Consider the following 26,238-nt stretch of genomic DNA (forward strand, 5'->3'; position numbering starts at 1 on the left):
CAGACTGTAATACATAACAGGAAGCATAGGGGGCGCTTTATAATGCTCTATAACATTCTTATGATTCACATGTTCATTGTGACTGACAGTAATACACTACAGGAAGCATAGGGGGCGCTCTATAAGGCTTTATAATGTTCTTTTGATTTACATGTTCTCTCTGACAGACTGTAATACACTACAGGAAGCATAGGGGGCGCTCCATAATGCTTTATATTGTTCATATGATGCACACACTGCTTCTGACAGACTGTAATACACTACAGGAAGCATAAGGGGTGCTCCGTAATGCATTATATTGTAGATATGATCCACACACTCTTTCTGACAGACTGTAATACACTACAGGAAGTGTAGGGGGTGCACTATAGTGCTTTATAATGTGTATATGATCCACACACTCATTCTGACAAAACACAGAAGTGCAATGGGGAAATTAAATGGTTTAATATTGTTTTATATTAAATCATGTGTTTGTGTGCAGGTTTGTCAGAAGACCGGTGAGATTTCTCTGCTGAAGCAGCAGCTGAAGGATGCTCAGGCTGATGTGGGGAATAAGCTGAGTGAAATAGTGAGTCTAAAGGGCTCTCTCAGAGACTTGGGGAGCAGACTGGAGGAGCTGGAGCAGAAGAACAGGGAGTGTGAGGAGGCTCTACACACTCGCAGCACTGAAGCGGAGGTGTGTGTGCACATCAAGCTTACTCTTATCATGCACAGTCTATCCTTTTCACCGTACTGCCAAATACAACAAATTATGCATTTTATTGCAGATATCTGTTTTACAGTATACAAGCATGTACAGTAATCCTGAAAATAGACAAAATGTACAAACCTTAGTTTATTGTAGATTGATTTTATGAGTATAAAAAGTGTGCAAGTCTGTTTCACAATATAAAAAGTGTATGAAAAACTGCTTTACACTAAAACAGCATGTAAAACTGATCACACCACTCCAAGAACATGTTATATAGAGTACATATAACATACAAAGTTTATACTAAGTCTACAAAACATGCGACATAATGAAGTTTTACAGTACAAATATGTAAAAGAAAAAGCATGTCTCAATCAGGGTTTTTTTTTCTCCAATAAAAAATAACATTTCATAGTTTCAAGGGGAGGTGAATGTGCTATGATTTGGGTTTCTGTAGCATGGGTTTATTAACATTAGCCTCTCCTTGGCTCTGAATGGGTTGAAAACAAAGAAAGGTGTGCTGCTAATGGTAAAAGAAGTAGAGAAGAGAATTTTGCTTAATTTTATGTTTGAAATATCACCACACTGCAGACTCTAATTTAACTCCTTTATTGTACTTCTGAGAACTCTCCTCAGTGCTGTCAGCTATGCAATAATGCCGCATAATGCCGCTTTGAGGAAACTGTGGCTAATATATAGACTAGACTAAGAACTGGATTGGACTGCAATTAGAATAGTCGATACCCGATCCATAAAATATGCCTGATTTAGCTTTACTCCCAAACCACTGGATTGGACAGAGATATCCCTACAATAAATGTAAAATACGAATTGTAGGTGAGAATGAAGTGGTGTAACATGGACTTTTGGTGTAGTAAAACATAATAAAAAGTACTTACCTTTGACGAATAGCACACCTCCGTTCTCCCACAGCAATCCGAGATCCAGAAAATTTAGCAGCTCCGTGCGTTGCCATCTTTGTACTGATAATGACAGACATACATACATAGAATCTCTCTCGCCCTCTCTCTCTCTCTCTCTCTCTCTCTATATATATATATATATATATATATATATATATATATATATGTGTGTGTGTGTTTATGTCATTATCAGTACAGTGATGGCGGCGCACAGAGCTGAAGCTAGTGTTGTAAACAGTGTTTTTTAATAAGGTTCTTGTGCACTTTTAAAGTTATTAATGCCTCATTTTAAATGTCAGAGCTCTCCGGATTCTAGCAAGGAGGTGTGGAGCTACTTTGAGCCTGGATAACGGTGAAGAAAAGTGATTTATTGGGGCAAATTATGCCCCGTGTCACCCAGTCTGAAGGGTGTTTGGACAAACTGGACAAAATTTCTGGATACTTTTTTTTTTCATGTTTGGCCTTACACCAAAAGTCCATTTTACACCGCAGTTCTCCTTTAAAGTACAAAAGCGTGTAAAAGTGACCCTAAAAATGTGCACAACTGTCTCTCTTACATAAAAATGACAAAAAACATGCAAAGGCAAATCTAAAAGTGCACGAAATGCTTACAATCAGTTTTATGGTACAAAAAAAGCTTGCAAAGATTACAAGAGTACCCAATTTGCACTACAGTTAGCTTTCCAGTACAAACAACTACGTGTAAAGGGATGCTTACAGTACAATAAATTGCACAGCTTTAAAAAAAAAAAAGCTTTCCCAGCTAATTGGTGCTTGTCCTTTTCTGATCTTTCGATCAGGTGTGTCAGAACGAGCTGCAGAGGAAGAAGAACGAGGCTGACCTGCTGAGGGAGAAGGTGGGCCGGCTGGAGACGGACATTAAAGGCATGAAGCAGGAGCTGTCCGTGGCTAAGGAGGAGCAGATCCAGCTTCAGAGCCTCAGAGCCAAACTGGAGGAGCAGCAGCTGCAGCTACAGATCAGCCAGGCCAAGATGGAGGTGTTCGGAGTGAAGGAGCAGCCGTGCGAGGTCAGAGAGAGGTCGATCAACATGGACGCCCTTCAGAAAGAGGTGGAGAGGCTGAGAGGGCAGCTGAGGGAGGAGAAGGAGAAGAAGGGCAAGCTGGTGGGAAGCTTCCAGCAGGAGAGACACACCTGGAATAAAGAGAAGGACAAGGTGATACGCTACCAGAAGCAGCTTCAATATAACTACCTGCAGATGCTCAGGAAGAACCGGGACCTGGAGAAGATCCTCAGAGAACTCACTGCTGAGATGGACAGCAGGACAGAGCTGGACGTGGATGCACACAGTCCAGAAATACGCTGCAGTGAACTTGTGGCCACTCAGATTTAAAAAACACAAGCTACATGTACAGTAGTATTGGACTGCAGGTAAAAGAACATGGGGGACACCCAGCTTTTCCAAAAGCAAGTGGGCTTCCATATTTGCATACTTTGTGCTTGTGTTTTATGTAAAAATATATGAATTTATGCCAAATTTGGTTTAGGTCACCTCAAAGGTGGACCATTCACCAAGGAGCCCCTCTGGAACAACTTTGCAACTGTTGTAAACCTGAATATACACTTCAAAGACCATATTAGAGAGCTGTGGTCCACTCCTTTTGTCTGAAAATGTGTGTTCAATGCTCCGTAAATCACCTACAGTACCTCACAGTGGACAAATTGGACTCATACTGGATTCAGAAGCTTAGAAGAAGGGTGGACGCTTTCTGAAAAGTGTGTTTTTCAAAGCAATTATCTGAATGTTGAAGCTAAATGATAAATAACCAAAGCTGCTTTAGCATCACTAAATCCGCTCTCACTTTCTAACCAGTAACAACCAAACATTATAACACAAATCCGGTGTCCAGATACTTATGGTCAGCATAAAATCACCCCTCTGATTTTTTTTTTTTAAATATTGTCGCCTAAACAGGAAGCGCCAGATTGATGCACGAATGTTGTATAAGTGTGCATGCAGTATTATTGCATTAGATGACTCACATATCATGATGTTGGCATGAACTACACTATTCTAGACTTTAGATACAGTATTTAACACCTGTGTATTAAATTACATTATCTCTCCAGTATGAATTTCCTAGCTGATACTGAATTAAATAATGGTCAGCAAGCAGCTGTCTAAGTCTCAGACCTTGGTGATGCCACAGTCATACATAAGTGACTAAGAGTCTGTGAGACAGTGTAACTGTACTCTCGCTCTCTCTCGCTCTCTCTATCTCTCTCTAGGTGGGTAGGATGTCCCTCCCTCTCCCCAATAACTCAATCTGGGGAATTCTAGCCAGTGTGGATATCTGTTAGCTGACATTACAAAATCCGCCATTAGTGTTCTCCTCCAAGTGTATTGCGCTCCAGTAGTTTTGTTTTATCAGGAGTTTAAAATGATTTGTTAGAGCTTCACTTGTCTCCAAGGAGGACCGTTATAGCCTTTGCCCTCCCAACACTGGTAGCCTAAATAGTGGGGGACTGGAAATGACTAAACTGGAGTACAAAATCCCAGTGTTAACTGGAGTAGAAAAGAATCTGGTGAAAAGATGTTAGAAAATAAGCTGGACATTGGAACTATTTTTTCTCTCACCATGCCCATTGTTCTTAATGCAGTGTTATAACATTTTTTAACCTGGTTCTTTGTGTGGTAGAACATTTAATGCAGGTTCACTACTTCAGCTTTAGATCCCAAACAACGCTGCTTTAAAACTCTGGACCTGTTTATACTTAATCATTTCAAAGCACAGAATTAAGTATTTAAACCAGCTCATATCAGAATGCATTATTTAGTATCTGACCATTTTATCATCCCCTCTTCTTTTACTCACAAAAAAACATTTTTTAATATTATTTAGTGTTTTCAATAAGGTTTTCAAGAAATTACAAACATTAAAACATCTAATATATGGGTCACAGATGGGAGAGCCTCAACAAACATGAGTTTGAGAATCCAAGATGGCTACACTGCACATCAACAGTAGTAAGAGCAGTAGTATTATTTACAGTTCATCTTTACTTTTATCTATTTGTAGATCAAATTCAAACAATGCTGTCCATCCATATGTTGGTCGGATTCACCATAAAGCACTGTTAAATGATTGCTTTTGGAAATGTTTTGAAATAGTACACAGTTATTTGAATGTTTAATATGAATTCAGTCAATTTGTCCAGCTCTGACATTACAATCAAAAAATGGAATGCAGAATGTTACTACCATTGGTACACTATATTGCCAAAAGTAAACGCTCACTTGCTTTGTGTTCGGTGAAGTAAGTCTTGAACCCTGTCTTGACTGGATCAGTTTCTCAGAGGGACGTCTGTGAAAAATGTTTAAAACGTCTCAATCTACTCAATGACGAAACCAGTGTGTTTTTTGGCTTTCTCAGTCACGTGACATAATGTTCAGTAGCTCCTCCATTTCCACTTGCTGTTGTGTTTTACATGGATCTCCGTGGAAACACACGCCCAAAGTGTAATTACGGTGCATAGCAGTGAAAAAATAGCTATTTTATTAAACGCGAGGTGACGAAACTTAGAGATGTGAGTCTGGAAGGGAATAAAATTACTAGAGGACCACAGTAGGTAATACAGACTGTAATTTTTGAATATTTTTAGTGAGGAAATTTCACGACTGGACAATAACACGCTGGAGTTCACTGAGCCCCTGAGAGCAACCCATTCTTTTACTAATGTTTGTAGAAGCAGTCTGCATTTCTAGGTGCTTGGTTTTATACATCTGTGAATATGGAAGTGAATGGACCCTGAGTTCAATTGATTTTGATAGGTGAGCGAATATTCTTGGCAATATAGTGTACATTCGTATTACGGCTTTTCTTAATATTGTATGCACTTAAAAGGGGATTTTTCATAAGTTATTGAGTAATACAGAATTAAGAAATCTCAATGAACCATCACAGATACATTGAGATATATTACCTTTTGAAGTAGTTCTGCTTAACCCCTTTGAAAAGTATATTAGAGACCGAACCATAGATCTGAGTAGAGTATTTAAAACCCCTAAGGGGCTTTGACAGTGATTCAGTTCTGTTAAGGTATTCAGGAAAGATTCAGTGCCATCTGATTCAGTTTGATTCAGTGATTTGAGCATGATTCAGAACTGCACAAACCCAGCTCTTCACATTAAAGGAGTATACACAGAAAAAAAAAAAACAGCAAGCTCTTAAAATAATGTTCCTTAACAGTGATGAATCCACACTTTCTAACTGGGTCTTTACAATGCACTGATATCCTGATGTATTTATACACCTCTACACAATGTTACAATGTTTTATAGTGTAAATTATTATGTAAACTGACAGACAGGCAGACAGATGTTTACTGTACATTAACTTGACACTACGACAAATGCAAGCTTCCAGATTTGATGCACTGACTCGTCTCTCACCTGTTAAACCTTTATCATAATATAAATAATTTAATGATGAGACTGTTGGGGATTAAAGTGGTTAGAGTTTGATCTCTGGATGTATATTTACTGTATATATGCTTATTTATTTTGAATAAATGTTAATGTTTTGGAAAAACAGATGTGTTATCTGTCAATTTTTAGATGGTGAATTGAATCAGATGTCTGAATATCAATGTCAGGTGCGGGTGCTGGGAGGACGCGGAGGCGGACGCAAATGCAAACAAAAAGGCATTTATTAAAGAAAACAAATACAAAATACACATGGAATAAACTGAAAACAGGACTGAGGAAACTGGGGAACACATAGAGCACTGACAGACGATAAACGTACAAGGATCGACACCGGGGAAATGGAACACGGACCTTAAATAGAGGTGCACACACACAGGAAACACCTGGGACGAAGGGGCGGAGCTACAAATGAACACAGGTGAGTGGAAAAACACTGGGAATGAAACACAGAGGAGCCGGGTCACATGAGAACATACAGACAAGAGAACAGACAGGACATGACAGAAACCTCCCCCTAAACGCGCAACTCCCGAGGTGCATAAAAACGAACCCCGGGGACCGGCGGCGGGGACAGGCCGGGGAAAACAGGAGCCGAGGCGGGGGACTGAAACCGAGACAGGACAGAGAACAGAGACTGGACAGGAGACAGAACGGGAGACTGGACGGGGAACTGGACAGGAGACAGAACGGGAGACTGGATGGGGAACTGGACAGGAGACAGAGACTGGACGGGGAACTGGACAGGAGACGGAGACTGGACGGGGAACTGGACAGGAGACGGAGACTGGACGGGGAACTGGACAGGAGACGGAGACTGGACGGGGAACTGGACAGGAGACGGAGACTGGATGGGGAACTGGACAGGAGATGGAGACTGGATGGGGAACTGGACAGGAGACGGAGACTGGATGGGGAACTGGACAGGAGACGGAGACTGGATGGGGAACTGGACAGGAGACGGAGACTGGACGGGGAACTGGACCGGGGATGGAGACTGGACAGGAGACGGAGAAAGGACGGGACCTGACACGGGAACAGGGACGAGAACATTGACGGGGACGGACACAAACAGTGACTGGGACAGGAATAGAAAAACCACAGGGGACAGGAACAGGAACAAACACAGACACGGGGACCATGACAGGGAGAGACAGGGGGACCAAAAACATAGGAGGGTGCCCAGGACCAGCAAAAGTCTGTGGGGACAGCCTGGGCACAGTACTGTGGGCAAAGTCAGGAGGCCTTGCTGGCCTAGGGACACGGGGCCTAGGGCCAAACATTGTTCTTGGAGCAGGTACAGGAACAGGAGCGGCGGGCACCGCTGGCACTGGAGCTGAAGCAGTGGGTACCACGTGGGTGGCAGGCACTGCAGACACAGGAGCAGCGGGCACCGCTTGGGCAGGCGCGGCGGGTGCAGCTTGGGCAGGCGCGGCGGGTGCCGCGGGCACAGAGTCAGAGGCGGCCGGAGCCGCGGGCACAGAGTCAGAGGCGGCCGGAGCCTCGGGCACAGAGTCAGAGGCGGCCGGAGCCGCGGGCACAGAGTCAGAGGCGGCCGGAGCCGCGGGCAGCGCTGATACAGCTGGCGAAGACGCTGATTCAGCGGGAGCTGAGAGTGCGGCTGCCGCCAAGATCCGGCCTGGAACCGCAGATTCAGCAGTGGGCGAGGCTGTAGAAACCGGACCGGAGCTTGCTTCTGGAGCAGGAGTCGCAGACCTGGAATCCGGCCGGGCTGGAGAGCTGGAAGCCGGTGGGGCTTGAGAGCTGGAAGCAGGTGGGGCTTGAGAGCGCGGTGGAGCTAGCAGGCTAGCTAGCTTAGCAGGAGCTTCAGAGAGCGGCGCTGCCGCCGGCGCTTTCTCGGGGGGCGGCGCGGCCACCGCTGAAGTCTCGGGGAGCGGATGAGCCGCGGGGGTCTCGGAGCGCGGAGGCTCAGCCGCGAGCTTCTCGGAGCGCGGCGTCTCGGCCGCGGGATTCTCGGAGCGCGGCGTCTCGGCCGCGGGATTCTCGGAGCGCGGATGAGCCACGGGAGTCACAGAGCGTGGCGTCCCATCCGCTGGCTTCACGGAGCGTGGCGTCTCGGCCGCGGGATTCTCGGAGCGCGGCGTCTCGGCCGCGGGATTCTCGGAGCGCGGCGTCTCGGCCGCGGGATTCTCGGAGCGCGGCGTCTCGGCCGCGGGATTCTCGGAGCGCGGATGAGCCACGGGAGTCACAGAGCATGGCGTCCCATCCGCTGGCTTCACGGAGCGTGATGTCCCGGTCGCAGGATTCTCGGAGCGCGGATGAGCCACGGGAGTCACAGAGCGTGGCGTCCCATCCGCTGGCTTCACGGAGCGTGGCGTCTCGGTCGCGGGATTCTCGGAGCGCGGCATCTCGGCCGCGAAAGTCACTGAGCGCGGGTAGAGTACAGCCCCTGGGGGAAACGGCAATGGAGTACGGGCTGGTGCGGGGTAGAGCTCCTCCTCCTCCTCGGAGCTACTGGGCGCACATCCCAGGTAGTCCCACGGGCTGCGCGCCACTTGCCTCGGGTACTCATGGCTACTGCCAAACACGGGATGAGACCCGAGGCTCAACGCACCAGCCCTTAGCGCCCCCCCAAGAAAATCCTCCCCCGTAAAGGGATCCTCTTCATGCTGGCGGGACCCCTTAGAACGTCTACCCCGAGGCCTGTGGCGTCCTTTAGGCCTCGGGGATTCCAACGCCGGGGTCCCGCATGGTGCATGGCGGATCGCCAACCTGGAGCCGGTCCACTTGTTTGCTGCCTCCATATTTAGGTCGATCCTTCTGTCAGGTGCGGGTGCTGGGAGGACGCGGAGGCGGACGCAAATGCAAACAAAAAGGGATTTATTAAAGAAAACAAATACAAAATACACATGGAATAAACTGAAAACAGGACTGAGGAAACTGGGGAACACATAGAGCACTGACAGACGATAAACGTACAAGGATCGACACCGGGGAAATGGAACACGGACCTTAAATAGAGGTGCACACACACAGGAAACACCTGGGACGAAGGGGCGGAGCTACAAATGAACACAGGTGAGTGGAAAAACACTGGGAATGAAACACAGAGGAGCCAGGTCACATGAGAACATACAGACAAGAGAACAGACAGGACATGACAATCAAGTGCTTCCACACACAGAGTTATTACATTTTGGGTTTAAATGTGTCGCTATTCTACAATCATCATCAACATTTTTAATTTCTCATATTTTTAACAAGGTATTGTTGGTCCATGTGCCAAGTGTAAGGTTTGGTGGAGGGGGGATAATGTGTGGGGTTGGGCTTGGCTTCTTAATTCCAGTGAAAGGAACTCTTAAAGCTTGAGAATACCAAAAGATTTTAGATAGATTTGTGCTCCCAAATGTACAGAAACAGTTTCTGGATGGCCACCTTCTGACCTCAAACTGATAGAACGCCTTTTGGGTGAATTAGAGCAGAGGCGGAGATCCAAGCGTTCTTTTGCAAAATCAGTGTCTGACCTCACAAATACAATTCTGGATGAATGTTCAAAAAGTCCCATAAACACACTCCTAAACCTTGTGGAAAGCCTTCCCAGAGATTGAGATTGAAGCTGTCATTGCTGAAAAGGGTGGGCCAACATCATATTAACCCCTATGGATTAAGAGTGGGATGTCACTCAATTTCATATGTGTGCAAAAGCGAAATACTTAAGTGAATACTTTTGGCAACATAGTGTAACTTAAAACTGACCAAAATAACTTAAAATAAAATCTAAATCTATTTTAAAAGCTACATTTCAGTATTCTAGGCTTCTTAAATAAAGATAATAAATAACATTAAAAGGAGTAAGGTATGCATATTTAAATATTTGTTTTACAGTTTAAAATAATACTAAAATAAATATAATAAATATTTCATGAGTGCACACAAAACGAAAAAAAAAAATGTCCCCATTTGTTTTCTTGAAAATATAAAAAAAAAGGGTTTGCCAAATACTTAAAATAAGTCAGATAAGATGGATATTCAGTATATCCTGACTGTGTATTGTGAGTTAACTGTAAGTAATGACTGTAAATCCGAGGCTCATTAAGGCCTCCTGCTGAAACCGAGCCATTAGAAGAGTCTGATTAACAGAAAAACACATTAGAAGAAGTGCAAGAATGACATTAATCACATTATATCCTATTTTCACTACATTTATGCCAACCTTGCTCATAAACTACACCTATTTAATGGCTTATTGCGCAAACATCTACTTAAGCACAGCAGAAGGGCTACATTAACTTCACTGGCTCATTCATCTAAACAGCAGGAGATTGGTTTAAATGATAGTGTTACAAAATACCAGCATTCAAACAGAGCAAGATTAATTTAATACTGAATGAAAGCTAGAGCTCACATGATTGGCTGCTTTAAGAGTGAACCCACTGCTGGCACAGACTTTCAGCTACACACAGCTGTATCAGGCCATAGAAATCCACTGACTTATAGAATGGGATGTTCTGTAGCAGCTGTATAGCATCAGATGCCCCTAGGTCCCTAAGTCTGCACTACCCAATGTCGAACATGGGCTACAGGGGTATAGCGCCCCTCAGAGTTGGAATATAGGGGTCTCTGTAGTAACAACAGAGCTCTGGGATGAGGGGAGAGCAGAATGGATCATTAACATCAGTACCTGACCTCACTGATGTATTTGCACTTGTGAGGGATGAATGCAATCAAATCTTCTTCACAGCAATGTTCCAACATTTAGTGTAAATTGGTCAGTAAAACAGTAAAAGCTGTTACTGCAGAAAAGAGAGAAGAGGATTTAATTTGTAAGAAATACAATAAACTTAGTGCAATAAGTGTATTATATTTACAGGTTTTAACTATATTCAGAACTGACATTTCTACTGCTATTATTATAAAAATATTATTATTGTTATTATTATTATTATTATTATTATTATTATTATTATTATTATTATTATTATTATTATGTGTTGATTTGTGTGTTCATTACTGTCTCACAATGTTACAACTATTAAATGTATTATAGCTAAATGTCTCCCCCTTGTGGCAAAAGTATAGAGATGCACTTTCAACTCAACACTCAGTTTGACTTTTAGGCCACTTTATCAGAAACACCCAATTGTAGCTTTACATAGCTGGTGTTCAGTTCCAAATTGGTGATTATCTGTTAATGCCCAATGCATATGGTTTTAACTTTTTTTTTATTTTTGCAAATATAAAACATACGTCAAGCTCCATGCATTGGTCTTACATAGTACAGTCACATGACTGATAAAGCAAGTGGGTGGATTGGCAAGATATTTACATCAAAATTAGTGCAAGTCCTACACCTGAAATCTCACAGTATGAATTAACTTGTAATAAATTTCAGTTTGATCCACTCTGTAAATCTGAAAAAAAGACATGTGCTGTATTTATTTTAATAATTTTATTTCAAATTTTTCCCTATTTTCTCCTTAATTTTGCTTAGCCAATTAACCAACCCAGTCATTAGGACTCCCCCTATCAATTTCTAGTAATATTACAACACACCAGGAGGGTAAAGACTAACACATACCTCCTCCTCTCACACATGTGAAGTCAGCTACCGCCTCTTTTTGAACTGCTGCTGATGCAGCATTGCTGAGTAGCATCACAGCACACTCTGAGGGAAGCGCAGCAACTCGGTTCTGATACATCAGCTCACAGACGCCCTGTGCTGCGGACATCACACTTTAGTGATGTGGGGAGAGAGCGTCATCTACCCACCCGGACGGAGGGAGCAAGGTAAATTTTGATCCCTCTGAGCGCCGGCAGCTAGTGCTATATTTATTTAGATTTTTGTATTGTGGGTTAAAGGATTGGAAGTTCCTGGTACAGTGCAAAAGGAATGCAGCATTAACTTCATCACACGTGGATTTATATTAAATATATATATTATTTATTTAAAAAATATGTACAAAAACAGCCTAACCGGAAAAAAAAGTGTTAAATGAGATTGTAATTGAGTCCGTTTTCCCAGCCGGACTCCTGACCGGGTGTTGTTGTGTTCTGAGAGTCTGTCTGTTCGTAAAGGTGCTTCATCTCAGCTCTGTGCACCAGCTCGTGGATTCTGAACTTCACTTCTGCCCTGACGCTCTGCGGCAGCCGCTTCATGATGATGGACATGGACTTTAGGAAGGGTTCCTGGTCATCCTCGTCTGCCGGAGCTCTGGGCTCGCAGTGTGTGTGAGGGTTAGTGTTAGAGTTTGTGCTGGCTTTAACGCCACTGCTGCCTGAGCAGCCCGAGCATGAGTTCATCTGCTTCTCCTTCTTCTCAGAAGGTTCATCCCCCTCCTCCTCCTCCCTCTCTATGTGTTTCTGTAGGACGGCACACAGTTCGTTCTGGGCTTTGATTCGGCTCCTGGGCGACTCAAGGCTCCGGAGGCAGGACACCACGTAGCGGCCGAACATGTCCCAGCAGTCGTCCCTCTTCTGCTCCTCCACTGTGCTGCATACCATTCTCCTCAGACTGGAGGAATCCAGCTCCTCATCATCATTCTCACACTCCCGGGTCGTGAGTACAGGTGGAACACTCAAAATACTCATGTTCTCACGGCCGCCGCAGTGTCGTTTGCTGCCCCCTTGTGAATGAGGTGAGTTCATACTGACCCGTTCATCATCCTGAAACAGTCTTTTAGACATCTGAGTTTTAAACGTGTCCGCATTTATCTCTCCATCAGAGTTCGCAGCCTGATGCAGCTGAGCTCCACTCAGACTGTCCGAATCAAGCTCAACGTCCACCTGTGCCGGACTCAGCTCGTCACAGCTGTTCTCGACCACAGTCACCTATACAAACAAAAAGAACAGGGTTAAATGTGAGTTTTAAATATGAGAAATTTCACTTTACTCCACCTGATCAGAACTCCTGAGCAAGAAAAAAAACTCCCTCGCTCGCAGACGCGCTCTCTCTCTACTCCCAAAACAACCCTACCTCAAAATTACGGCAACCCCCAGGGGACAAAAAGCATTGGCAACTTCCACCATCAGTTTTACCCACAACATAATAAAGTCTGATACAGTAATAATAGTAAATAAAGAAAAAGCTGCTGTTTAAAAAAAAAACCCTGATATTTTGGCCAAGTTCTGCAAACATTTCTCCATATATTGTACGATTTATCATTCATGTAATTATTATAATGACAGGCAGGCCTAAATCTAATATAAATAAAATCAAATTAAATAAATATAGCATTTTGAAACATTAACATACAGATTCACATTAATAGACTCGATAAGTTCAGGGTGTTTCCATTTATTTAATGATAGGTTGATAATGTAATTATTGTGAAAGGCCTATTTAAAACAATACATATTGTTGAAATATACTAGTATGTGTAATTTGTTTTGTCTTTTAGTTGTTGATGACATAAAACACTGACAGAACCACTAGGCTTCTTCAGTATACAGTATATAATACTGAATCATAACGCAAGTTAAAAATGGCGACGGTCGGGACCATATTTTTTCTGTGAGTCTTGAGTGTGTATCTAGAGTGAATTATATAGTAACTACAATTAATTATTCAGAATCCACCATGTACTATTTATTAAATCTTATAAATCAGCCTTCCACGGTGCCCCGCACCTCATAGTCCAGATCGTTGCAGTATGATGATCTCCTCTTTATGTGCGGGTCGAGGAATTTAAGGCGTTGTAATATCCACTTCTGCCTGGCTGTACACAGACGACCATCCACTCCTCCAGCTGCGTACATCTTAGTGTATCTGCTGTACTGCGTCCTCAGAGAGTCCCACTTCTTCCTCAGCTCCTTCTCTGCACAGAAATAAAAGACAGAAATTATAAAACAGAAAGAGAAGCTGACCCCTCACTATTTACTCTATTAGTCAATCCTATCTGTCTGGTTCACCATGTAAATGTCTGGACACAGGACTCTGTTGATGGACTACTCTCAGTCCAGCAGTGACACTGAAGAGTTTAAACACTCCAGCTGCACTGCTGTGCATGATCCACTCATACCAGTGTTGTGCCGAATTCCGCACCCCTGCCATGAAAAGCTCAGAAGAGGCTGCAAGTGACATGATTATTTTTATTATTTCTTACAAGTCAACGTAGCTTAGAACAGTACCTTGAGTATTTCCATTTTCTAAGTAAAGTTAAAGCCAAGAAGACGTGTGTGCATGCTATCGAGAGTGGATGCTTTTCCTGGCGGGGGTGCTGAATTTGGCCCAACACTTGCATTTTGTTATTCAGTGCAATACAATGCTCTTATTTAACAATACGATTACATAAGGCTGCAATATGCAGTAAGCCCACAGTAACCACACCAAAAACAGTGTGTGTGAGCATCCTGACCAATCACAGATCCAGATGTGTTAGTGTGGGTCATTTTATTAAATTCAGGTGCTCAGGTAAAATGTGTCAAGTATTTTTTGTTAAAAAAAACTCATGGTGAAATAAGTGTTACATTCTGTAAAGTTCCTTACAGCACTTTTAACTCACAAAGTGACATATACTGAATATCCTAAGCAGGTCTGTTACATCAAGGCAAGCAAATGGATCAATCCCAAACAAGGACTGGTTATGAGTTCCCTTTTACATTCTGCGATATTTAACACAAAAAAGAATAACACTGTTATTGGAATCACTGTTATTGGGGCCCCTCCCACTAGTTGCTGACAGTAGGCAGCCAGCCAGGTTTATTATTTCTGCAGCTAGAAAAATCTGATACTTTAGCAATCATGAAGTGGAGTTATCTATCAGAAAGCCAGAAACATAAGTAAAGAAAGGAAGATTACCATTTTGCTTGGGGCCCCCAAATGCCTTGCAATGACCCTGATACTGAGAGCATCACAGGATAGTGTGTTCGATTATCTGACTTTATTTATAAAAGGTATGTGTTGGGTTAGTGCTCAAAATAAAGCTAGCTCCTTCAAAAGGGTGTTTTCAACTTCTTCAGGTCTGTTCCAACCATTTTTACCATTTTAATGCTTTTTATTTGATTTATAGTACAAAATGTTAAAATACAGGTTATGAAACTAGTTATTTCACATCCGGATTTTACCTTAAAATATTTACTGTCATGTGCTCACAATAAGACAAAAACATGAACATTAAAATTTTGAATTTGGTAGCAGTATTTAGAATGGGTCTGTGTTTTTTAATCAATGGGGGTTGTACTGGTTTGTATATTTAAAGTTGTGTGTAAACACTGTTATTGGGAGGACCCCAGTCTTTCCACTCTGTGTGGGAGTATGAGGCTGATTAGTGAGGTTACGGGTTTTACAGGGGCTGCACTGGTCAGAGTCTCCCTGCTGTGACCACTGGTGTAACTGGTTTTACTGTTATTAGATTCCCCACAGCACTGCAGGCTGTTGTACTGGTTTTAGAGTGTGTGTAGAGTTGTATGTGGTATTAAATAAGCTGGTATGTGTTAGGTATAGTGTGCAGCAGCTGCGGAGTGTATATAACAGTTATAATAACTGAAGCCTGAGCTGCTACTGTTGTTGTTTACCGCTGAGCCGGAAGTGCTCGGCCATCTCCAGCCACGCATTCATCTTGACGGTTTTATTGCTAAAATTCATCTCCGTGTTGTCGAACAGCTCCGGCTTGGCCTCCATCATGGCCACGAACTCCTCCTCTCTCTCGGAGGTCCAGGTGGAGCTCATTCTGGGCCGCAGCTTTGAGCTCATTTAACATTTCAGCCTCAAAACAAACCGCGGTCAGCTCCGCTCCTCCACTCGCCGCTCCAGCGTCCACTAGCGGAGACAGACCGGAACCGTAGCCCGCCAGCTGAGAGGAAAAATACACAATAAAAGTCCTCGTTGTAAATTCTATCTAAAATCAATATAATACAACAGGATTAATGTAAAAAATCTAATTATAACACTTTAAATATCAGAGTGAAGTTCTAATTACATTGACCTGAAAAATGAAGTTCTAATTCTAATTCATATCTATAATTCATTTCTAATATTCAATTGTATATTGGATTCTAAAATCCAAGATGAAGGTCTAATAATTTTACTATTTAGAGTAAAGTTGAAATAATAGTATAATTTAATAGAAAGAATAGTGTAAATAAATTGTAATAATATTAATATTTAGTCTGTATCCTGTTCAAATACCATTAATATGCAAAATAACTTTCCAACAAATTTATTAAATTAAGTTCTTATTCTAAATTATATTCAGAACTAATTTCTAATATCAATAAAATCCAGGATCTAGGTCTGAAAATATTAATATTCACAGTGGAGTTTAAATAATATAATAATTAAATGAAAAGTCAAAATGAAATTCTAATAATATTAATATTCAGTATTGTATCCAGTTCATACCATTAATATGCAAAATGAAGTTCCAACAACATTAATATCCATAATTATTTCCCAATACATTAATATCCATAATTATTTCCCAATACATTAATATCCGGAATTATAATAATTATAAAAAATAATGCATTATTATTATTATTATTATTATTATTATTATTATTATTATTATTATTATTGTTGTTGTTGTAATTATTTATTGTTATTGTTATTATTATTATTATTACCAACGCTGATGTTATTATTATTGTCAACAACACTGATATTATTATTATTATTATTATTATTATTATTATTATTATTATTATTATTATTATTATACTTGTAATGCAAGTAAAATTCAACGTAATTTAATGTTTTTTGCCTTCAGGGTTGTTTGCCTTCACCACAACACATAATTGCACTATAATTAAGATAATGTACTAATGACGATGTTATAAATATTAGTCTTTTACAGTCAGACGCAAATCATTTAAAATTTCAGCACCGTTTAAAAAATAATTTTATTCTCGCACATAGATTTTAATTATTTAATTATTATATCAAACAATAATAATAATAATAATAGTAATAATAATAATAGTTTTCCACACTGATATTATTATTATTATAATTCCACACTGATTTTTTTTTTATTATTATTATTATTATTATTATTATTATTATTATTATTATTATTATTAATAATATAAAAGTAAATTCAGCGTTATTTAATGTTCTTTGCCACCAGGGTTCACCACAACATATAATTGCGCTATAATTGAGAAAACTGTATTAATTAAATATTTTACAGTTAGACACTCAAAGCATTTAAAAATAAATATATAATATACGCGTTTCTATGGCTACAGAAGTGATGCGGCGATTGGCCTCTTGTTTTGTTTACATAGTTCGTAAACTCTAGACCAGCAGCAACAGCAGCTTTTCCCGGAGGAGATTCAGCGATTTTTCCAGATCAAACCCTTTTATTATTTAATATTTACTGTTTTATTAATTGTATTGTGTTTTACTTATTATATTATTGTTATATTGTCTGTATTGTCTGTTATTAATCTTATATATTTTGTTTTTCAGGTGTCGGAGGCCGGTGAGGGTATACTGACACCCCGCTGTCCGACATGGAGTTTTGGCTTAGCGAAGAGCATCGCCTAGAGGTTAGTAAATAATTATCTAATTTTACACCAAATTCATAGTGAAGAGATAAAACTAGAGGTGTAGCAGCATAAATTACAGCAGCTGTTAGTTCTGCAGGCGGAGTGTGAGGAAGTGATTTTATTTATTAACTGTACCAGTCTGGAAAGGGTTCCTTGCTTTGGTGCTATAAAGGGTGGTATATGGGCTCACAAATATTATCAAATAAGCTCTAAAATGTTCACTGAGCTGCTCACAATATCAGCATTAGCAGGGACAGTAAATTCTTGTAGATATTTTTATGTCCTATTTTTTAAAATGATTGTAAAGCATATTGCATGTATTTCTATTGCAGGGGGCTTCTGGTGGTTCAGGAGACCCCTTCATTCTGCTGCCTTTTTGTGTAAGTCTCTTTCAAACTTATTTTTAATCTGCCTAAAAATGCAGCCTGTTTAGTTTATACTGCAGTGGATATAACCATCAGTTGTGTTTTTTTTTTTTTTTCATATTTCTGAAGGGCACTGAGGAGCTGAGGGCTGCCTGTCTGCAGTGGCAGGGTGAGGGTCCAGACCCCTGGACGGAGCTCAGGAGGGTCCAGCATGAGTTCCTCGAGGGGAAGCTGAGGGCCCTCATTCAGAAGGTCAGTAAAGCACAAAGAACAATTAATTAAGATGCAGATAAACATCAACAGTCATGTTTTACACACTGTAATGCTTGTATATGTCAACATATGTTGATTATTGTTTTTAAAAATGGTTGGAATTTATTTTTATTGTAGGTGGAGTCTCACTGCGCACGCGACTCTCCCACTCTCCTGCCTTTTTCCGTGAGTCTCTAGCAAACTGTTATTGTTGATTTGTCTAAAAATGCAGCGTGTTTACTTTATATTGCAGTGTATTTAATCCTGAGTTTTATTCAGGAGGAGCCAGACCCCTGGACGGAGCTCAGGAGGGTTCAGCTCGAGTTCCTCAAGGGGAAGCTGAAGGCCCTCATTGAGAAGGTGAGAAAAGCACAACGAACAATTAATTAAGATGCAGAGAAGCATCACAGTCATACAGCTGCTTTCAAAACCAAATACCACCTTAAATCTGTTGAATATCTGTTAATATGTGTCTTTAAAACCTTCATCTTCCCCTCCATAGCAGCTTGCCTGTCCCAGGCCGCGTGTTGGGAGTGTCCTGGTGCCAGTTATGGAGGCAGCCCCTGCTCACAGGCTGGACTCTACCGAGCCTGATATCCCAGGTCCAGTTGCACAGGTAAGAGTTTGCAGTTAATCCTAAATAATCTTTGCCTCTCTACTATCTTAAAATGATTAAAGATCTACAGTTCATTATGAAACCTGTTGTAAGAAGCTGTGAGAAAGTTGTGTGAAAGGAATAATAATCTCCTATTGTTTTGTTTTTGTCATTGACAGTGCGAAGAAGCTCCAGCTCCAGACCTCACCACCACCTCTCATCCGGAGCCATCCAGCCAGGGAGACACTGCACTGTCACCCACCACTAATACACAGTGCAGATCCCTGAAACGCCCTGTCACCAACTTTCGGACCTCCGTTGTGTGTCGTTTCAGGTCTCCTCGCCGAGTCCTGGTGCAGGTAGAAGAGGCAGATCCCTCTCACCGGCTGGACCTTCAGGACACAAAGCCTGAATTGGAGCCAGTGCCAGCTGCACAGGTAAGAGTTTGGACTAAATCCTGCTGTCAGCTATAGAAGATTCACTGTATATCACATTTACTGTTTATCTCATTTAATAATAATTATGTTAATTCATGGTGTAATTTAGTCCAAAACACTTTAGACATAATTTCTGCAGTCACTGCAATATTGATAAGCATTTTATTATGTATTACTTATTATTAAAATTATATAAATATTTGACAAGCATTATGCAGTGAAATTATTAGTAAATTCTCTACAACAGTAAAGGTGTACAACAGTTCCCCTTCATTTCTGGGTCTCTGTCTCTGTCTCTTGTAGGACGAGGACGACCTGGAGAACGACGTGGAGGTCCTGGAGTTGGAGCATCACAGGCCAGGAGAGACAGCTCCAAACAGAAAGGTTAGATTTCAGTGTTAATTAAAGCAAAAGGATCAGCATAGAATCATAAAAATCTGCTGTTTTGTTGTGCTGTTATGTTTGTGCATGTATATGCAATGTCTGTGTTAATGTTGTTTTACACCATGTCTTACTTAGTTCTTTGTTTTTTTATTTCTTTTCATGCAGAGAGGATGGCTACAGCACCTGCTCAGCTGCTTCAGGTGGAAAGCAAGAAAGAGCTGAAAAGGTGATCTGTAGAGGATCTGGCTGTAGAGCTGTACATACATACACAAACACATACATAAACACATACAATTTTGGTAAATGGGCTGAGGCACACAGTAGGATGTTAGCAGTAATCTAGATGATGGGATAGTGGTCTGGAGGTTGTGGGTAATATTCTGTGATCTCCTATGTCGTGAGCTTGGAGGGGGGTGAGTCTGGGATGCCAGAATTCACTGCTGAGTCTTCCTGAGGTGTTCAACGTAACGCTTATGAAGGGAGGTCCTCAGCGGATGACCCCTGTGAAGAGCTTGTGGCTTAGTGAAGGATCAGTGTATCAGTGAGAGAAGGGAAGGGTGGGTGTTTCATGTTTGGGATAAATGTTGCTGATTGGATGGTAAATGGCCACAGCAGCGTAGTTGTTAGCTGTAGGAGTTTATGGTTCTCGTGTAGTTTAATGTAAATGAGTGGGAGAGTAGAGTATAGAAGGGAATGGGCGGAGCTCTAGATTTAACCACAGTTGCGTTACTTACATAGATATAGAGATAGACGAATAGGATACACATAGAAATACCCACACAGTAAAACACTCACATACACATACACATACATACACACAGTTTTAAACATATACATACACAAACACACATACACACAAATGTTTTTGTCTTTATGTGCATAGTTGTATGTATGTAAGTTTGTGTGTTTTTGTTTCTGTGTGTATGTATGTATATGTGTGTTTGAAATTGTGTGTTTGTGTATGTATGCATGTATGTAAGCATGTGTGTATGTTTGTGTATGTTTTTAAGTGTTTGAAATTGTGTGTATGTATGTGTATATATGTCTGCATGTGTGTGCATGTGTTTGTATGTGTAAGTTCATGTAAGTATGTGTGTTTGTATGTGTATGCATGTGTATTCATGTCTGCATGTGTTTGTGTAAGTTTTTGTATCTATATGTGTGAATTTGCACATGTATGAATGTGTGTGTGGGTGTGAATGTGTGTGTGTGTGTGTATCTATGTATGTATGTGTGTATGTGTGTGTGTGTGTGTATGAATGGGTGTGAATGTGTGTTCTCCATGGATCGCCACCTTGCCGTTGGTGGAGAATCTTGTGTGTTCCAATGAACCTGAGAGCGATGCCGTCTGGAACTTAGGTTCCTGGTAGGGTCACCCATGGCGGTACGGTCGAGGGGGAGGTTCCAGACTAAGTGCGATCCGAAAAAGACCTCTTATGTGCATGTGTGTACGTATGTATGTGTGTTTGCATACGTATGTGCGTGTGTATGTGTACATGTGTTTTTGTATGTATATGCATGTATTTATGTGTGTTTCTGTGTATATGTATGTGCACAAATGTGTTTGGTATGTATGTGTGTTTTAAATTGTGTGTATATGCATGTGTGTGCGTATATATTTCTCTATGTGTGTTTTTGTGTATGTGCATGTAAGTATGTGTGTTTGTGTGTGTATGCATATGTATACATGTCTGCATGTGTTTTCGTGATGTATGAATGTGTTTCTGTAAGTATATTAATGTTTTTGTATCTGTATGTGTATTTGCATGTGTCTGTATGTATAAATGTGTGTGTTTGTGTGAATGTGTGTTCTCCATGGATCGCCACCTTGCCATTGGTGGGGAATCTTGTGTGTTCCAATGAACCTGAGAGCGATGCCGGCCCTAACTTTGGTTCCTGGTAGGGTCACCCATGGTGGTACGGTCGAGGGGGAGGTTTCAGACTAAGTGCGATCTGAAGAAGACCTCTTATGTGTGTGTGTGTGTGTGTGTGTGTTCTCCATGGATCGCCACCTTTCCATTAGTGGAGAACCTTGTGTGTTCCAATGGACCTGAACAGTATAAAAACATTTTGGGCACCCTAAAAAGTTTCATGATTTTTCTTTATAAATCATTGTTGGTTCAGATCTGGTTCAGAACTGAATTTCAGTTAAATATATCATACAGAAGATGAACATAGTGATATTTGAGAAGTAAAATTAAGTTTGTAGGATTTATAGAAAGTGTGCAGTAATTCTTTAAATAAAATTTAAATTAAACAATTTTTAAAAATTTGGGCACGGTTGATTGCTGGTCCAAACAACCAGTGATTTATAAAGGACTGTTGTAAATGTTTCAAAGAATCCAATTTGCCCGAATACCAATCAGGATACTGCTGCTGATCAGGATCATGATGGAGATGACCATGATGAGGATACTATCTCTGGGTGCTCTGAGAGGCCTTCAGAGGTAAAATGGTCAACTACAAATTCAGTGTTATGTGTATTGAAATAGCTGATGCATTTATGTCCTACTGAATACACAGAACATACATTACACAGAACAAACAAAGCATTCCTTCCAACCTGGACCCTCCACATGCAGGCGTAGTAGGGTGACCTCTGAGGTGAATCAGCATTTCACAGTCAGTTATAATTTATGTGTTTTTGTATGTTCATGAATACATTTCCCACAAATGAATAATGAAAATCTCTTTTTAAAGGTTGGAACAGACACTGTACAAGCATTGTACAAAAGAACACTGGAGCTGGATATACAGTACAAGCTCCTATAGAAAAAAGGATTAAGCCAAAAATATAACAACTAGTATGAAAAAAATGCTATAGTCAGACTTATATTAAATATTCATTTAATGTACATATCAAATAATATTACTGTCTTAAAGTAGCTCTCCTCTTTTGCAGAAACACCCCTGAAAGATTATTTTTTAAAAATAAAACTCAATTAGTGATATGAGTGTTTCATATGTCTCTTAGAATGTGTATGTTCAATGAGTACTTTAGGATATAGCAGACACATATTGAATATTATCCAAAAATATACTCTTATGGTAACAAACAATGAAAAAGAAAATTATTGGGGAGGACATTCAGTGACTATAAGTGATTAGAAGGATGAGGTGAGATGCAGAAAACTAGTAATTTATCTATGGTCTTGACTAATCGTAAATCGCCTCAGTTATTCACTTTCTGCATACTGTATTCTTGCATCTGTTCTGCATCACCTACAGTGTATATATATCAGTCTAAAAGAACAGAAGATGGCTGCTGAGTACTCAGCTAACTAACTAGTAGCTGGTATAATCCTACTGTAGTTGGAATGAACACGATTACGGCATCATAACTACTGCTAAACAAGACGAACAAGTGCGTTAAAAAGGCCTTAAACTGGATTATGTTACACGGGTAAAGTGCTAAAGCAGTCTTAGCAGGGTTAACTTGTTATACTACTTAAAAGAAAGCGAGGCTGGGTTACTGTAAACAAGAGACAAACGGAGCTAGATAAAGTTTACTGCTTACCTGAATGCATTGGCGTAGGAACCGGGGGGGGGGGGGGGGGGGGGGGGGGGGATGAATATTAGAAACAGGTGGATTTCTCCCCCCCAAAAATTATATCGTTTCGCTCAGATCAGCTGTACTATTAATGAGGAGACAGACCGGACCAATCACGGAGCCGGTTCAGGTATTAAGTCCCGCCTCTCAGCACAAACAGCCAATCAGCTTGCTGGTTTTGCGGCCCGCGGTGTGCTAGTGGGGGAAGCCCCGCCCCCTCGCTGTGAGATTTAGCAGCGGGATCGGGCTGCAGCAGCTTCAGCTGATTAAGATCTGGATATACGGGGATTTTTCTAAAAGAAAGGTAACGATAGGCTAACCACATAAACTGTGATGATGTTTCTGATAGCTGGTTAAAAATACAAGACTCTAAATCAGCACACAGTTTAAACCCACTGTGATTAATAAACTGCAGCTGTGTGAGTGAGTTAGCTTAACTTTGGAATTAGATAGATTGGAAGTCAACGTTAAAGAAAAAAAAAACTATATACGTAATGTTCAACTTGCCTGATCAGCTAATTACTGTTTCATTTTTAAACTGTCTTTATTAATTTAGGATTACAGGATTTACTGTGAGCAAGAATGAACAAAAAGTTATCTAGAAGCCAGGTGTAGTGGATAGTCAGAATTTAGTACAGTACTTTATGTTTGTAGTTTAAAGCAGTTTCTTAACCCTGATCACTGCCCCAAAATTGTGTTTTCCACCTGATCCAGCTGGTCAGCTAATAAACAGTCATTTACTGAGTTTACTGAGTTTAATCATGTATATCCAGCAGTGCATTAGACACATCATACCACCACTTACTTTATTAAATGTCTTTAAAGCAGAGAAAGCTCTAGAATATGTAGAACAGTGTTAATATTCAGTAGAATATGTAAGAACAGGGTTCACAGTAAGGCCACATGTCCTGACGTTTATAATTAAAATATTTATGAAACGTAAAGTTACATTCTTTTACATAAAAGGACACCATTCTTTAGAAGAGCTCTTAATAGAAAAATAAAAGCGTAGTATTTTTTTTAAAGAGTGGAGAAAATGTAAATATACAACAGAATTGACATGCCAATACATGATTATAATAATAATAATAATAATAATAATAATAATAATAACCAAATCTGTTATATTATTTTAAATATTAGGTGATAACTGATCATTTTTGTCAGATGTATATGTATATGCATAATTTTTTCTTACAACAGTAAATGTAATGTGAAGTAACATGTTTAGGTTGTAAAATCACAGAAAAAAAATATATTATTTGTGATTAAAAGTAATTTCCACAAATGTTGTTCTAAGAAACTATAGGGTGGGCTTGGGTTCATATTGGCAAATGTGTCCCCCCCAATATCAAACCTGCTCCTACGCCCTTGTCTGAATGATCCGTTCCACCTTAAACAGTGCAGCAGTTACATGCTAGTTTCTCGGGCGCCGTAATCAGATTACTGTACCATTTAAGGTGGACTGATTAATTTAAATGAGAGGCCAAATTCAGGCTCGTACACACACATGGAGACTGCAGGAGGGAGCAAAGTGGCTCAGATACGGGTTTTTCTGGAACATATAAACGCTGCTATCATGTTAAAATAACTGAATAACTAATGACTTGCTGAAAAAGCCGATCGGCTCCAATGTAAGGTATGTACACCTGGACAGTAACAACATCCGGTGAAGCGCTCTGCAGCACTGTGGGATTTGTAGTTCATACGTATATTGTGTGACAACAGCACCTAAACCTCGACATTTTTAATGGAAATATTCGACTAATTTCACTATGCGAACTCATAAGAAGCGTTGTTTCTATTCTGTAACACATGCTTATAACGTTATTGACTTTACTTAAAATCTACAACATTTATAAAGTGGATTATTATGAAAACTTATTAAGAGTGCTGCTATAAAATCCGAGATAATTTAATGATGTCTGTGTTATTAATCCAGGTCTTTTGCAGTAATAATAACGCAGAGGGTAATTTTCTAACGCATTTAAACAGCCCCGTTTAAAACAATTGATTTACTCCTGTATGGAGTGAATTTTGTGCCAAAAGTTTTACACAAAAAAAATAAATCCGCAATCAAAATGTTAGGAATCAAAAGCAAAAATTGTATGTTACAAATTCAAAAGAGAAAAAATATATAGCAAATATATATTTTTAAATATACTTGGTTATTTTATTATCCTTTGCAGTTATTTGAAAATTATTTCAGTTTGGTCTTTGCTTTCATTTTTGTGTTTTTGTGAATTTTCTGTGGATTTTTTTGGATTTTTCTGTTAAAGACTTTTGCTTCTGGAATCCCTTCTTTTGCTTCTGCTTCAGTTTTTTGCTTCTGAGTTTTGGCACAGTTTTCACGGGTGGGCGGGGCTTAGAAGAAGGGGTTCCCCTTGAATCTCCATTGGTCAGCTGGTTCTGGACTTGCGGGTTCCCTGAACCCTCGTCTGAGACTGACCACGCCCCCAAACACCCGCCAGCTTCAAGCGTCCTTCCAAACACGGAGTGAACAGCAGCTTCCAGCAAACAGCAACAGCAGCAGATACTTTTACAATTAAATATTATACAAACGTTATGTTTAATGTTATATTATGTTATATTATTCTCTGTTTCACTCCATTTAAAAGCTCACATTAGCAAGATGTGCTAAATATTCACGCGCAAATTATGATAGTTACCTAGTCAATGAGCTAGTGAGTTAGCTAATTACCTAATCAGTGAACTAGTCAGTTATCTTAGTCAATGAGCTAGTGAGTTAGCTAATTACCTAATCAGTGAACTAGTCAGTTATCTTAGTCAATGAGCTAGTGAGTTAGCTAATTACCTAATCAGTGAACTATTCAGTTATCTTAGTCAATGAGCTAGTGAGTTAGCTAGTTACCTACTCAGTGAGCTAGTGAGCAACCTAGCCAGCAAACTAGTGAGTTATCTAGCCAGTGAACTAGTGAGTTACCTACTGAGTGAGCTAATGAGTTAGCAGGTTACTTACTCAGTGAGCAAGTGAGTTACCTAGTCAGTGAACCAGTGAGTTACATAGTAAGTGTGCTACTGAGTTAGCTACTTACCTACTCAATGAATGAATTAGAATGCTACCTAGTCAGTGAACTAGTGAGTTACATAGTCAGAGAACTAGTGAGTTAGCTAGTCAGAG

At 40.5% G+C, this 26,238-nt stretch overlaps 3 protein-coding genes and 1 long non-coding RNA gene across 6 annotated transcripts in view; 3 read left to right on the forward strand and 1 right to left on the reverse strand.

Annotated features, from left to right (window-relative positions):
• The window catches only part of lzts1 (leucine zipper, putative tumor suppressor 1), a 47,250-nt gene extending 41,080 nt beyond the window's left edge, over positions 1–6,170 (forward strand). For both annotated transcript variants that reach the window (XM_007247221.4, XM_015605308.3), the window contains exons 5-6: positions 485–679; positions 2,418–6,170. In XM_007247221.4, the coding sequence (XP_007247283.3) occupies positions 485–679; positions 2,418–2,969 (747 nt within the window). In that variant the 3' untranslated portion in view covers positions 2,970–6,170. The remainder of the gene's footprint in view (positions 1–484; positions 680–2,417) is intronic.
• A 5,771-nt stretch (positions 6,171–11,941) lies between these two features.
• LOC103025277 (uncharacterized) lies at positions 11,942–15,798 on the reverse strand. The gene is made up of 3 exons (XM_007247122.4): positions 15,537–15,798; positions 13,650–13,837; positions 11,942–12,851 (listed from the first exon to the last, which is right to left on the reverse strand). Exons 1-3 carry the CDS (start codon positions 15,712–15,714, stop codon positions 12,012–12,014), a joined length of 1,206 nt encoding a protein of 401 aa, XP_007247184.3. The 5' UTR covers positions 15,715–15,798; the 3' UTR covers positions 11,942–12,011.
• A 2,008-nt stretch (positions 15,799–17,806) lies between these two features.
• LOC125806084 (uncharacterized) lies at positions 17,807–18,317 on the forward strand. Its single transcript, XR_007441404.1, has 3 exons — positions 17,807–17,893; positions 18,008–18,130; positions 18,269–18,317. It is a non-coding gene; the product is annotated as an uncharacterized LOC125806084 (long non-coding RNA).
• A 319-nt stretch (positions 18,318–18,636) lies between these two features.
• Positions 18,637–21,662, forward strand: LOC111192730 (uncharacterized). Of its 2 annotated transcripts, none has more exons than XM_049485939.1 (4): positions 18,637–18,746; positions 18,905–19,162; positions 19,466–19,546; positions 20,917–21,662. In XM_049485939.1, the coding sequence occupies exons 1-4, from the start codon at positions 18,681–18,683 to the stop codon at positions 21,130–21,132; spliced, it is 621 nt and encodes a 206-aa protein (XP_049341896.1). In that variant the 5' UTR covers positions 18,637–18,680; the 3' UTR covers positions 21,133–21,662. The 2 variants fall into 2 exon arrangements, with proteins under 2 accessions (XP_049341896.1, XP_022526676.2); XM_022670955.2 differs by lacking the exon at positions 20,917–21,662 and adding an exon at positions 19,712–20,719.
• Positions 21,663–26,238: the final 4,576 nt, after the last annotated feature.

This window comes from Astyanax mexicanus, chromosome 12, assembly GCF_023375975.1.
Source record: "Astyanax mexicanus isolate ESR-SI-001 chromosome 12, AstMex3_surface, whole genome shotgun sequence".
Taxonomy (NCBI): Eukaryota; Metazoa; Chordata; class Actinopteri; order Characiformes; family Acestrorhamphidae; genus Astyanax; species Astyanax mexicanus.